The following is a 12,192-nucleotide window of genomic DNA, read 5'->3' as shown; positions in this document are numbered from 1 at the left end:
GAATGCTCACTGCTGAAATGTGTGCTGGAGCAAGGCCAGATGCCAGCTCTCCTGCAAGACTGCAGCTAAAATGCTTTGGGGTCTTCAGGATGGAGTATGCCGAATAAGCCTTAGGGAAAATGCCCACACAGTTGCAGGATCCCACCAGCACTGATGTCCCCTCCGAGCCATTCTCTGCACACACGGTCAGAAGCAGGTGGATGGAGCCTGCTGTTGTTGCACCCTGGGCTCTTGCACTCAAAGACGCGGGGAGAGGTTGCTCGACTTCTCACCCCCAACCCTTTCAGAGTCGCTCAGGGTTGGGGCACAGTGCAAAGTGTTTGGTTTGCAAGGCATGCAGATGGCATGCGATACCCAGAGTCCAGCTGCTTTCAGGATGGAAAAAATTAAACCTTCAAGCACAAGTAACATCCAAAGGTGATGCCCAGCAGGTGAATGCACAGGGCTTGGGGTCCTGAGGAGAAGCCATTTCCAGCTCCTTTGCCATTTTGCTGAACCCTGAACTCAAGCCATGTCCTTGTTGGGCTTTGGCCCCTGGAGAAGCAGCGCCCCACCTCCACCCCCCCACCTGCAGGGAGCAGTGGATAATGCCCGATGCACTGCTTCTCACTGGACCATATGCTACAGGTAGGCGCTTTGCCTGTGTTGTGCTCAATCCAGGCAGAGAGCTCACTGAGCTACTTATCTGTGCAGCATTACAACACAAGCTCTAATTCACCTTTAGCCAGCTGGACTCAAATGAGGGACAGAAGCTGCTGGCCTGTGGCTGCGAGCTGGGTGGGCAGAGCTCCACCACCGAGACGGCAGGCAGCAGAGATAGACATATCTGTACAGCCATGGGATTGTGTTGCTCAAGCAAAGACGCTGCTTGCTGGTCCCCAGCAGGAGAGAACAGGAGTCCGCTTCTGAGCACATGCTACGAGCAGTGTCAACGGGCTACGGCCCGAGTCCAGGAACACGGGGTAGGTCTGCAGACCTCACCTTCCAGGAGAGATGCGAGCGCAGGGGCCGTGGCCGTGCACAGCTCAATGCAGACACCCTTGCTTGACCACTACCACATTCGTGTGGGACTGGGCATCTCCAGCTGGGTCACCTGCTGTGTCCTCGTCCTCCTGCAGAAGCAGCCCTGGGAACATTTTCAAAGCATGGCAGCCAGCTCAGCCCAGGCATTTGAAAAGCCAAGAGAAGCCTGCAAGTCGGAGCAGGGTGCTCTGAACTGACACATGCCCCTCCTGCAGCCTGGGACAAGTGGCCCAATAGCTACGCCCCTGCCTGAAGTGAGCTGCAGTGGGCAAGAGGTTTCACTAGGGAACTAGTGCATTGAAGCTAGTGCTACACGTGATCAACACAGAGAATAGGGATGTGCTCCCAAGAGGGGAAATGCCAGTTTCCAGTGCTGGGGTTACAAGCTCATGCCTTCCCCGCAGCCAAGATGCAACGGGAGTGCAGATCCGGTCAGGAGGAAAAGCCCCCCCGACCCCAAGAACTCCTCGCCGTCACTTGAGGCCGGTTGATGGAGAGGGAGAGGAGTCAGCACATTATCTGGGGAGCAGAGATGGCCTGTGTTGGACATGCCCATGGGCTGGGATCTGCCCGGAGAGCTCCCGCCGGCTGCAACGCCAGCCACGAGTCTGGCTGACAACACAGGCCCTGCCCTGAGGGGCTTGCCAAAAGCACTGGCAGGACACGGGGCAGGAGGAAGGAGACTGTGCGACTGCCCTGATCCTCAGTGCCCCGCCTGTGAGAGACAGCTCGTGGCACATGGCCTCCACCTCTACTGCAAATGCTCATGAGCACCACGTGGATGCTCGTTAGCAGGGAACTGCCCCGAGACCAGCCACCCCCTTGTATCCCCCGGTACAGACCAACATCAAGCTGCCCCACAGCTGGGCATGAACGGGTGACCCACAGGTGGAAGGATGGCTCCATCCCCTCCTCCTTACCTCGATGAAGGTGCTGAGCGTGGCATTGGTGGGGTTGTGGGTAATGAGGAACCTCATGTTCTTGTAGCAGACCTCCACGGGCGCCGGCCGATTCATACGGGCCATGGTGCAGTGGTGCGGGGAGCAGAGTGTGCGGGGAGGGAGATTCAGAACAAACGTTGTGCAAATATTCCCAGCACCGGGCCTGCACCGAGACCCCCCGTGCCAGAAGCCAAATAATATTAACGATGACAGTCCACGACAGTCTTCCTTTTTGTAGTGTCAGTTCCCTTCGTGTGTGCAATGGAGGGCTGCCGCCTGCCTGGCCGCCAGGCTCCCTCTCGAAAGGCCTCTGCGTTGGGTGAGCTCCTCGCGTGCCGCTCCCTCCGTCACGTTACCCCATCTGGATACGTGGAGTATTTGGGAGCAGCGACGGGAGCCCGGAGCAGATCAGGCCGCGGCTGCAGCCAGCAGGAGTCCCTTGGGCATGAAAGCCATGCACGGGGGCCTTGAATGGTTAAACCCGAGGGCGCGGACACGGGGTCAGGCGAGCCGGCGACGTCTCTTCCTCACCGGGCACGATGCTGCGCGTGGCAATACTCAAAGCCGCTTCCTGGTGCCTCCATAAATCCACAGCCCGTCAGTGGTAGAGAGAGTCTGAGGGGGAAGAACACAAACAGGGTAAGATCCCTGCGGGAGCAAGCAAGGGAGTTTGCACGTGCAATCCAGGGGAGGGCTAACCCAGAAAGAATCTGGGGTAAAACACACCAATTTTAGTCTCCATCCATCTCAGCTCTGATTGTCAGCATTAGCCATGGACAGCCCCATGCACCTGGGAATCAGACAGTCCGGGTCCAGGGTTGCCTATGCCTGATCCTGATGGATCTGCAGGGCTGTCCTGCCAGGAGCCATAAGCACACTAAACCAATGGTTGTTCTGGGTCGCGTGTTAGACTGCTCCTTGCCCTACGTCACGCCCGGCCAGGCTCACGCTAGCACCACGGCTCTGCACGGACCTGCTTGGAAACTGCAGGTTTCTTCCCATGCAGGCCTGCCACCCGGTCTGGACACTGGGGACTCCTGCACTTTGGAAGTAGAGGACCTTTCTCATGCAAATGCCTAGCAGAGCCTGCCTGAGGGGAGGAGGAAGGCGTAAGGGAGGTCAGAGCTCTTTGCTAGGTTGGGACTGTAACAGGTGCCCAGCCCTGATGCAACTCAATTCCTAGAACCGCTGCTGGATGCCGGAGCAGGCTTCGGATAGCAAGCAGGGTGGGTACGGGCTATGGATAGCAAGCAGGGTGGGCACATCTCCTGGGGGGATGGGCTACGGAGCAGGCTCTGGATAACAAGTGGGGTGGGCACGTCTCCTGGGGGTGCAGGTTACAGACAGCTAAGCAAGGAAGGGCAGCTGCTGCAGATGGAAGCCCGCAGCCTGCAACCAGGCACTCATGAGTGCACCTTCCCTCTCTCCAAACCCCCAGCTCTTCTCTCACATCAGGTTTTTCGCTGGTTTACAAGCTGCACCAAACCTGGGCCCCTGGCTGGGTGGAGGGAAGGGCTGGGCAGCGATGGGGAGAGCTGCAAGGGAGAGGAAGCGCCTTCTGACTGCCTGGAACAGGCTGCATCCAGCCCAGCACGGCTCTGGGAAAGGCGGAGCGGGCGTTGCTAGTGGCAGCGTCTGGGCACGGAGGCTTTTCTTATCAGACGCACCCACATCTGCGTTCTTATGCAAGCACTCGCTATTAAAAACCAGCAGCTGCCGGGAAAGAACCTGGCCATCTGCTTCAGAAAGAAGGGATCTACCCCCGAGCCCTGGGTGCAGGTGGCCACCTTTCCCAGCTGAGTCCGAGAGCAGGTTTCCTGTGGGGCACGGGAGGGTGGATGGAGGGCTATTCTGTAGCTTCACCCCGAAGGCGGGGAGCAGCAAAGGCAGGACAGCCACACAACTGCACGGCAGCTTCCTAGCTTGATTTCAAGACACTGTCACAAGTTTCTTGGGCTTCCCCATTTGCTGCCTGCAACGCCCAGGGACTCCCATTCCCCTAATGCCTCCTAGTCCCAGCGTGCCCTGTCCCACGCCCCATCCTGGAGGCAAACCCTGGAGCAGGAAGGAACAGCAGCCTGCGTATTTCGTGGCTTGTTCCCAGCCAGCTCCTTTCAAACCTTAGCTAGATGGAGCCACCAGTGAAGTGCTCTTCAACCATGGAGCCCAGAGCATGGAGAAGCCGAGGGCAGGGCCCAAGGGTTGCACAGAGACACGTGAATTGCTGCATGGGCTGGGAATGGTATTAGATCTCCTGGGTGCCAACCTAGTGCCCTCATCAGATGACTCTGCCTCCTTCCCTGCACCACAACAGACCTTGCCTAGACTAGGGTGTGCAGGGGGATGTCTAGATGCACGGACACCAGGACACAAACTTCCCAAACATGAGTGGACCTGTATTGATAAACCATATGCTGTCAACACGCCATAGCCCCAGCTGGACTATCCCATCCCATGTAGCTCAACAGTGTCAAGAACATCACCAAAAGCCACGGGGACCTCAAGGCTTCCTACCGGTCCAAGAGTGGCATTAACATACAGCGCGTATCCTGACCGTACCGTCTCCAGGAGGCACGAGAGGAGTTCCTCGCTCAGGTCCTGCTTGGGTTGGGAGCTCTGCTACTAGGGAAGATCTTCCCCTGCGGCAGAAGTAGGGGAGCCATTGGGAGAAGCTGCTGGCAGAAGTAGGGAGAAGTGCAAGATCTACCCAGGAGGGAGAGGATGTCCCCCTGTAGGTACCTTTCCCTTCTGCATGCACCTCCCTGGCTCAAACACCCACCAGAGTGCCAAGAGCCTCAGGATTTGAGCCAAGCAGGACTGCCGGCTTCCTGCCCTGGAGTGACTGCAGTGGGAAGAAAGGCAGGAACAAACAGGACTCGTACCGGCTTCACCAATGCCAGGGAGGAAGGAGGCTCAGTGGTGCAGGCGCTAAGCACAGGGATGGAGAGACCTGCGCTCAGTTCCCTGCCCTGCCACAGACTTCCTAGGGAACCTTGGGCAAGTCACCTGGTCCCTTTGGGACTCAACCTCTCATCTGCGAGCTGAGGACAATGGCTCTTGCCTACCTCCCCAGGGTGCTGGGAGGTTCAAGGCTGGCAACTGCTCAGATTAGCTCTAGCACTAGCTCCCAGGTGCCAGCAGCAAGCAGTGGTTCAGCCTGGCGCACGTTTCCAGCACATACAACAAAGCTGAGGAGGATGGGGAAGACGCCTGGCCTTCCCCGCATGCACTCACACTTTGAGATCACCAGCGAGCTGGTCCTCTGGCCCTGGCCGCGACCGGACAGCTGAACAGCGGGTGCAGGGGAGGCAGGATAAGACCCAGCCAACAAGGCGGACGCGTTTTGCCTGGAGGTGAACTCAAGGGGCTGCAGAAATGGGGTTGGCTGAGGAACTGGTTTGCGAGAGCCTGGCTGGAGGAGTGTGGGGGAGTGATCCCTGGGCGGATTTACAAAGCAGGCAGGAGATTAAAAACCAACAGGCGATTGAGAGAGAGAGACAGAGATGTTATAGCAGAGCATCCGTGGTGCCGGCCAGCGCGGGTCCTTCCTCGGGGCTGGAAGTGAGCACTGCAGGGAAGCGCCCTTGGCAGCTGCTGCCGCTGTGCTTGCCCTGGCAAGCTGCACCCAACTCCTGCCACCACCTGCCTCCTGAGACAGCACGGACGCGGTTCAAAGGCAGCTTTACCCACCACGCAAGGGAGCCGCTGCATTCACCCTCGCCCTGCTGTGGGGCAAATGAGACCGATGTTTCCAGGGTACAGCAGCTCCCCTAAAAAACTCCCCTTTGGGACAAAGCCACGCGACTTTCCTCCTCCTCCTCCTCCTCTCCCCTGCCACACCGCTCTGCTAGCCGGGCCGAGGAAACCCCTCCGCACCGAGACGCTTTACCGTATCCCTGGCCAGCAAAGTACGACGGAGATGTCCGCTGTCATGTTTGCCCAGGTTTCTAAGCAACAGCGAACTATCAATCACGTGCAAAGAGCCCGGCAAAGGCTGACCCGTCTCTTACCTTTAAGTCTCAAGCGTCCGCACCAGCGTACGAGACCCCCGAGCAGGACAGAGCCTGCACCGCTTCTGGCCAGAATAGCCCCTCTGCTTGAAACCAGTCGAGTCTGCCCCAAGCGGCCGCAGGGCACGGACGCCGCTCAAGTCAAACTAATGCGCCTATAATGCTCTTAGGTCAGCTAAGCTTTCCACGGGGTTTTCTCCATCCAGGCCCCTTCCCAGCAACACAGAAGTGGAGGTTTGCTCTGGAAAGAAGCCTACTCTACAGCTGGGTTATAAAGCCTGAAGCCTGCGAGAGGACGAGCAGGAGCACGGGGTGCGTGCCGTAGGTCTGCATGCGTGTAAATAAGTAACGAGCAGTGCCGGGAAGCAGCTGGGCTGCGAGGAGAGACACGTGGACTAGGTTAGCCCGACCACAGCCTGGCTGGCCGGGAGGGCAGCCACTTCCCTGGGGTCTTACTACTAAAGCTCTCCTGGTTTGCTGCTCTCAGGATCCTGCACACCCCCACATGGACACACACGTGTGCATGTCCTAAGGTGTAGCGCAGAGCAGCTCGTCTGAATTACATAACCGCTGCTGACAAAAGTGCTTCCATGCCTGAATTTGATGGGATCGAATAGCAGCAGCACAGGGGCTGGCTCCTTGCATTGGAAGGGTGCAAGCAGGAGGAGGAACAAGAAACATGCCAGTACTTGGGGAAAGTTGCAGGGCATGAAAATCTCTCCAGGGAATGAAGAGATACCCCACCTACCGCTATAGGACATTTAGCAGTGTGCTCAATTAGAGGGGAAAGCAACAGCAAACTTGTACAGCCCCTCCTTCCTGCAAGCATACCGTTTATGGGGCTTTCCAGAAAGAAACAGTCCCAGAACATCACTGCTGCACAGATTCAAGCCTCTGCAACTCAACAGCCCCAAAACTAAGTGGAGTCTTTGGGATACACTGGCCAGGCGATGAACACGTGGGAGAAAGGGGAGAGCCCCAGTTCCAACGGGAGCGCTCTACCACGGTCCGCCGCTCTTGTCAGCGCCCCGTTATATCCCCACAAGGAGACTGACTCGACAGCGAGACTCTTGTTTTGAAGCCCGTACCTTCCCCAGGTCACAGGCTGCTTAGCACGATGCGGCCGGTTCTCAAAATAGCACATAAGCACATAAGTAAACTGAAACGGGAGACGATCGGCCAGAGCAAAATGCCTCTGCTTGGTTCTCTCCTTGCTGTGCACACCACACGAAACGCGGCTGGCACTGGGCTCGCCTGCGGGAAGGGGGGCGGCTACCCCGTGTTTCCGTCACCCTCACCGTTCGTGCTACACCATCAGTCATGTCAACACGCCACTGCCCGGTGTGCCTACATGCACCCGATGTTGAAAACACTGCAAACTAGCAGCACTGGAGGGGTAAAGACTGAAGGCAGGAGTGCTGGTCTGGCCAATTTGACTTTGCTCAGGAAGTTCAGGAAGACAGGTACAGCTCCCATTGCAACCCAGCAGGACCTCAGTACTAAATGCTGCATGAGTACAGGCAGCCCTTGTCCCAAAGAGGCTACAGTCAGGGGAGACTAGGTAAAGGGTGCAGATGGGAGCGGCATGCGGGTTCACCTTAGGAAGTGGGGACCAGGCACGGAAAGACGGGCTACTTTTCCCAGCGAACGCGGCCTGCGGCATGATGAGCACATCTGGAAAATCTGGCCCCGATTATAGGTCAGGGAATTTGGCCTGGTGGCCAGTCTCTCAAATCCTGCTCCCGTGCCTTCGCCCCAGCCACCGTGGTGCTGGCTCAGTCAAGAGAAAGATCTCTCAACAGGTGGCCTTCAAATCCCGGTGCAGGCTCGTAGCTCGAGGTGGGCTTGCAAATCTGCCCACGTCTCTGCAGCACATCAGCCAGCCCGCCACCTCCCCTGACACGGAGGATGCCTGCCGCAGACTAGCCAGGGACGTCCACCTGGCGTGAGACGGAGCGCGTTTTGCCCCCCAAACCTTCACCTCTGGAGGCACGCCGCTGCCCGGGGACTGCGCTGCTGCACAAATACCTCTGCCGAGGGAGCGACTTGAAAACGGAGGGCAAATGAACGGGTCCCCAAGAAACCACCGCTTCCCTCATTCCAAGCCACGACCCCAAACTGGGTCAGTCGCAGTTCCCCGAGCTTGGGGCCCATTGGCAAAGCCCCTTTGCTCATTAAGAACAAGCCAGATCCCAGTGCAAGGGAGGGGACCCTGGTATGGACGGACTTAAGGTGTGCTGGGGCGGCCGATACGACTTGCTCTTCTGGATGGTGCCGTTCTCTAGAAAGGGGCAGTCTTGGGCAGAGATCCTCTTCCCACCCACCTCAGCCATCGCTGACTCCGAGGAGATGGCTCAATTCTCTCAGCCCAAGTCCTCCGCAGATGAAGCCGGGAGCAGAGCAGAGCCTCCCACCTCCTGCTTTATCCCCGCCAGAGCACGTGGGCTCTGCTGGCCCCTTCCCCCGTGCAAACTCGGTTCCCTGCCTGGGAAACACGGTGCTCTGTGGATGCCTTTGCACTAACATAAGGCTGTGGGGGTTTCACCCGCCCAGAGTCGGATGTGGAAACCGGATGAGCCAGCCGGATACTGTGCTGTGCGAGAACGGGCAGCAGCCGGCCGTGCTCCAACACAAGCAGCAATCCCATGCCTGAGCGACCAGAGTCCGGCATGGGGCTCAAATGTGCGTGCATGCCGTCTTCTCACTCCCTGGACATCCTGGCCTGTGGGTGAGAAGGGGATCTTCTTCACCCAGCGAAGCCCCCAGCCGCGCAGGGAGAAACTCCTGGACTGGCAACAGAGGAACTACATTTCCACAGAGCAACCGCAACCCCTTTTTCTCCCCAAGTCAGCACACATGCAAAGGGGAGGAGAACAAAAAGCAAAAAGGCCATGGAAAGGGGAAGCCTGTTGATGTCCCCGAAAAGCCCTTGCTCCTGCAGAAAGCAGCAGTGCTTCCCAGGTACCTCCCAGGAGACACGGTCCCCATCCTCGCGGCCTCCCCGTGCTCAGGGGCTGAAGTCTTACCCAAACCAAGGATGTGCCACAGCGATTGCCTCCAACAAGACTCGGAAGCAGCCTCCGTCACATGCTTCTCGCCCTTGCAAGGGGACAGCCTGTCCCTGGATGACGACAATCCATCCAGCACCAGCACAGGCAGCGAATGCCCAAGCTCAGCGGCATCTACTGAGTCCTCCTTCGGGGCAGCCCGGTCCACACCGGCCTGCAGACTGCAGACTCCAGACTCGTGGCCCGCGTCCTACTGCCAAAGCAGCGAGCTGCCCTAGTCCAGTCCCCGGGAAGTGGCCCCGCGTCCTTGCAGGATGCAAAGTGGCCGAGCAGCTTGCTTCCACGGGCTATTTATAAGCAGTCCATCACCCGGGCCTGCCCAAGCGGCTGCAGTTGGGACGAGGCGGCTCCGACAGGCTTGTTTTGCACGGAGTATCCGGTGAAAGCCCCTCTGCACTCCAGATAAACACTGGGGTACTTCTCTTTCAGAGAGACACCTGCTTTCTATATTTAACACCCCTCTCACCCCTGCATCTGGTGAACGTGTTTGGTTCGGCTGAAGGAAAAAAAAAACAAAAAAAACCCCATCTGGAGCCGTGAAAGGCCAGGGAGGCTGGGGAAACAAATACAAGTTCACACCGCTGCAAGACAAAAGCAGACATTTCCACTCGCTCCTTGGCTCCTGGAAGCAGGAAACGCACATCTGGGGCCCTTGTTCTGTCACCGCGGCAGGAAACGGCCAGGAAGCGACTCTCACAGCCAAAGCAGCTTGACCATTAAAACAAGTAGCATTAAAAAAAAAACAAGAGTCACCTGACTTGGCTGTTAAAACCATTAGTCTTTCTGCTAATGAAAAGGTTGATTACCATTCACCTCTCTCAATGCAGTGGCTCTCTCTGGGCCCGACCGTGTTAGGTGCTGTACATCTGCCTACCAAAATTTACAGTGGGGAGCTGTCAAAGGAGCTTCAAGTGTTAAGGACTGGATTCAAGGGGATCTGAACCCCAAAGTGCTGCCAAGCTCTTTTGAAGAGGTCAGATTCATGGCAAGCCGTGGGTGCAGGAGGAGCAGAGCGCTCGGGCAGGGATGCAGGCATTTGCAGATGCGATCCCAGGTGGCCGCGCACACCCGGCTTCTATCCACCGGCAGAGTTCGGACGCGGCGATTCAGCCGCAGCCACGCCGATACCACGAGCACTGCGTACGGGCGTAGGTCTCCACGGAGCCGCCCGTGTTGTCCATCGATGCTGTCATCTGACTTCGCCAGTGTTGTTCGGGGGTTAGGCGTCACCCGTCATCCCCGGCAACCTCTGTTTGGACGAGATGTGCGTGCGCTGTCACAATACCCGCCGTAATGCCAAGCCCTTAACAAACTCGCTGTTACAAGGAAGAGGCCTCAGGCTTAGTGACAAAGAGCTCAGCCAGGTTTATCGTCTACAAACAAGCCTAGACACGAACATCCGTGATCAGCCGGTCCACGGTGCTAGGTGGGCATTTGCAGGCATGAGCATAACCTCCAAGCCCAGGGCCAAGAACTAAGGGTTCCCAGGACCCTTTTTAGACACGGATCAAAAAAAAGTTCATGTTTAGTGCAGCCACATCGTTGTTCTCACCAAGCACTAAAACATCTTCAGGGGACAGTATTCACATCCTACTTCTTACCCATTAGTGCACCCCAGACAGGGCCACCTGCTTGCCTGGACACTATAAGGTTTGACCCCCGTGTTGGTCTTCTCGATTCACCCTCTATCTGTTGGCCTGGGGGGTCACCCCTAAGACTAACAAAGTACTTTTTCCAGTGCTTCTGTGCAAGGCAGAAATGGTGAGCCCAGGTCTGAATTCACTTGGGCCTGTTTTGGTTCATGCTGTTACGATCAGGGCCTCTGCGATTTGCACGTGCACTGATCAATGCTTGTATTAATCCGTGCTCTAGTGAGGCCTGTAGCGGGGAGGCAGAGTCGTTTTCCCTTCCTTGGGACTGGCCCCAAGCTCCAACCCACGCGTTTCCAATACGGGAATGATGGTCTCCAATAGTGGTAGCTCAGACCCTAGAAATGAGCATGTGGGATCTCCTGGGAAGCCATCAGACTGGACCAGCTGGGGTGCTTCGAAGTCCAGCGCCGGTCAGCTCCACGTTTCAGAGCCGCTTCTAAACTGTCAAACCAATGTCTTAAGTTTCATGACATCCTTTCTTAGGAAGTCACAGTCATCAGGTACTTTGGGAGCGCTGGGTGGAAGGGACCATGGGAGGACAGAGGGGCGCTACCTGTAGCATTAATTAGCTGGATCTTAAAAAAGAAAAATCATCATCATTTCTGAAGCATTTCAAATACCCTCTTACCCAGGACACCTGGTGCTCAGAAGACACCGGGCCAGTCTGTGGCACATCGTCCTGTGGACAGACCCCAGCACCGAGAACAAGGAGTCAGTCTTACAACGCATCAGCAGGAGGGCTCTTACTCTGGAGGACCAACTTCTGTGATCCCCCAGTATTAACAGTCACTAAATTGGTTACCTGCTACCACTAAATTCCCTGTGATCCCTTTAAAAGCTGGGAGAGCACTGACCCAATCTGTATCCACCCGTCTGCTGCAGCGTCCACCCTACCACTCTGTTATACTGCGATCGTTAATCCCCAGCACTTTGGATTTTGCAGCATGTAAAAATCAAAACAGGAAGCGACAGCATTACGGGAGCAATCAAGCTGCCCCTTCCTGGCAAGCTTCACCCAGGGGTGGAATGGATTGGCCGCGGCAGCACTGAAAACCCCCTGCGGTGGATTTTGCACTGTTATTTCCATTGGTACACAGTAATGTAAGGCTTCGCCTTAATAGAGGGTAATAAAACGGTTCTGCTGGGACGCATCAGCAAAGTGCAAAATGCCACCGTGTGATGCAAGAATAAAACGAGAAGTTTCCACTTCTCCCAGCATTTTCCTGACCAGTGAGCATATCAGCTTTGCCTTATTCATGCTACACAGTCCCAGGTCACGGGATTTACATTGGTCTTCCCAGGGTCGAACCTCCAGATTTTTTCCCCCGCATGCACACCCCAACCTGAGGATAAGAATAAGCCCCGAATCTCAGATGTGGAGTAGCAATTCTGCTGCTCTTTGGTCAGCTGCGCACCACCACGCCGTAAACGCCACGTCACGTGGATTATTACCGTCTCGCTGCTACAAGCCGGGTCAGAGGGTTTCTACCCGGTGCCC

At 56.8% G+C, this 12,192-nt stretch overlaps 1 protein-coding gene across 9 annotated transcripts in view; it reads right to left on the bottom strand.

Annotated features, from left to right (window-relative positions):
• PTP4A3 (protein tyrosine phosphatase type IVA, member 3) overlaps positions 1-12,192 on the bottom strand; it is an 80,238-nt gene that overhangs the window by 22,749 nt on the left and 45,297 nt on the right. For 7 of the 9 annotated variants that reach the window (XM_014524294.2, XM_006016432.3, XM_014524300.2 and 4 more), the window contains one exon: positions 1,944-2,579. In XM_014524294.2, coding sequence (XP_014379780.1) covers positions 1,944-2,048 — 105 coding nt within the window. In that variant the 5' untranslated portion in view covers positions 2,049-2,579. Of the gene's footprint in view, positions 1-1,943; positions 2,580-5,198; positions 5,218-5,974; positions 6,376-12,192 lie in introns of those variants that run through there. The other 2 variants (XM_014524296.2, XM_025214491.1) reach the window with 2 other exon arrangements.

The sequence above is a fragment of the Alligator sinensis genome, unplaced genomic scaffold (genome assembly GCF_000455745.1).
Source record: "Alligator sinensis unplaced genomic scaffold, ASM45574v1 scaffold721_1, whole genome shotgun sequence".
In the NCBI taxonomy this organism is placed as follows: domain Eukaryota; kingdom Metazoa; phylum Chordata; order Crocodylia; family Alligatoridae; genus Alligator; species Alligator sinensis.
This window is presented reverse-complemented; position numbering and strand designations above follow the sequence as displayed.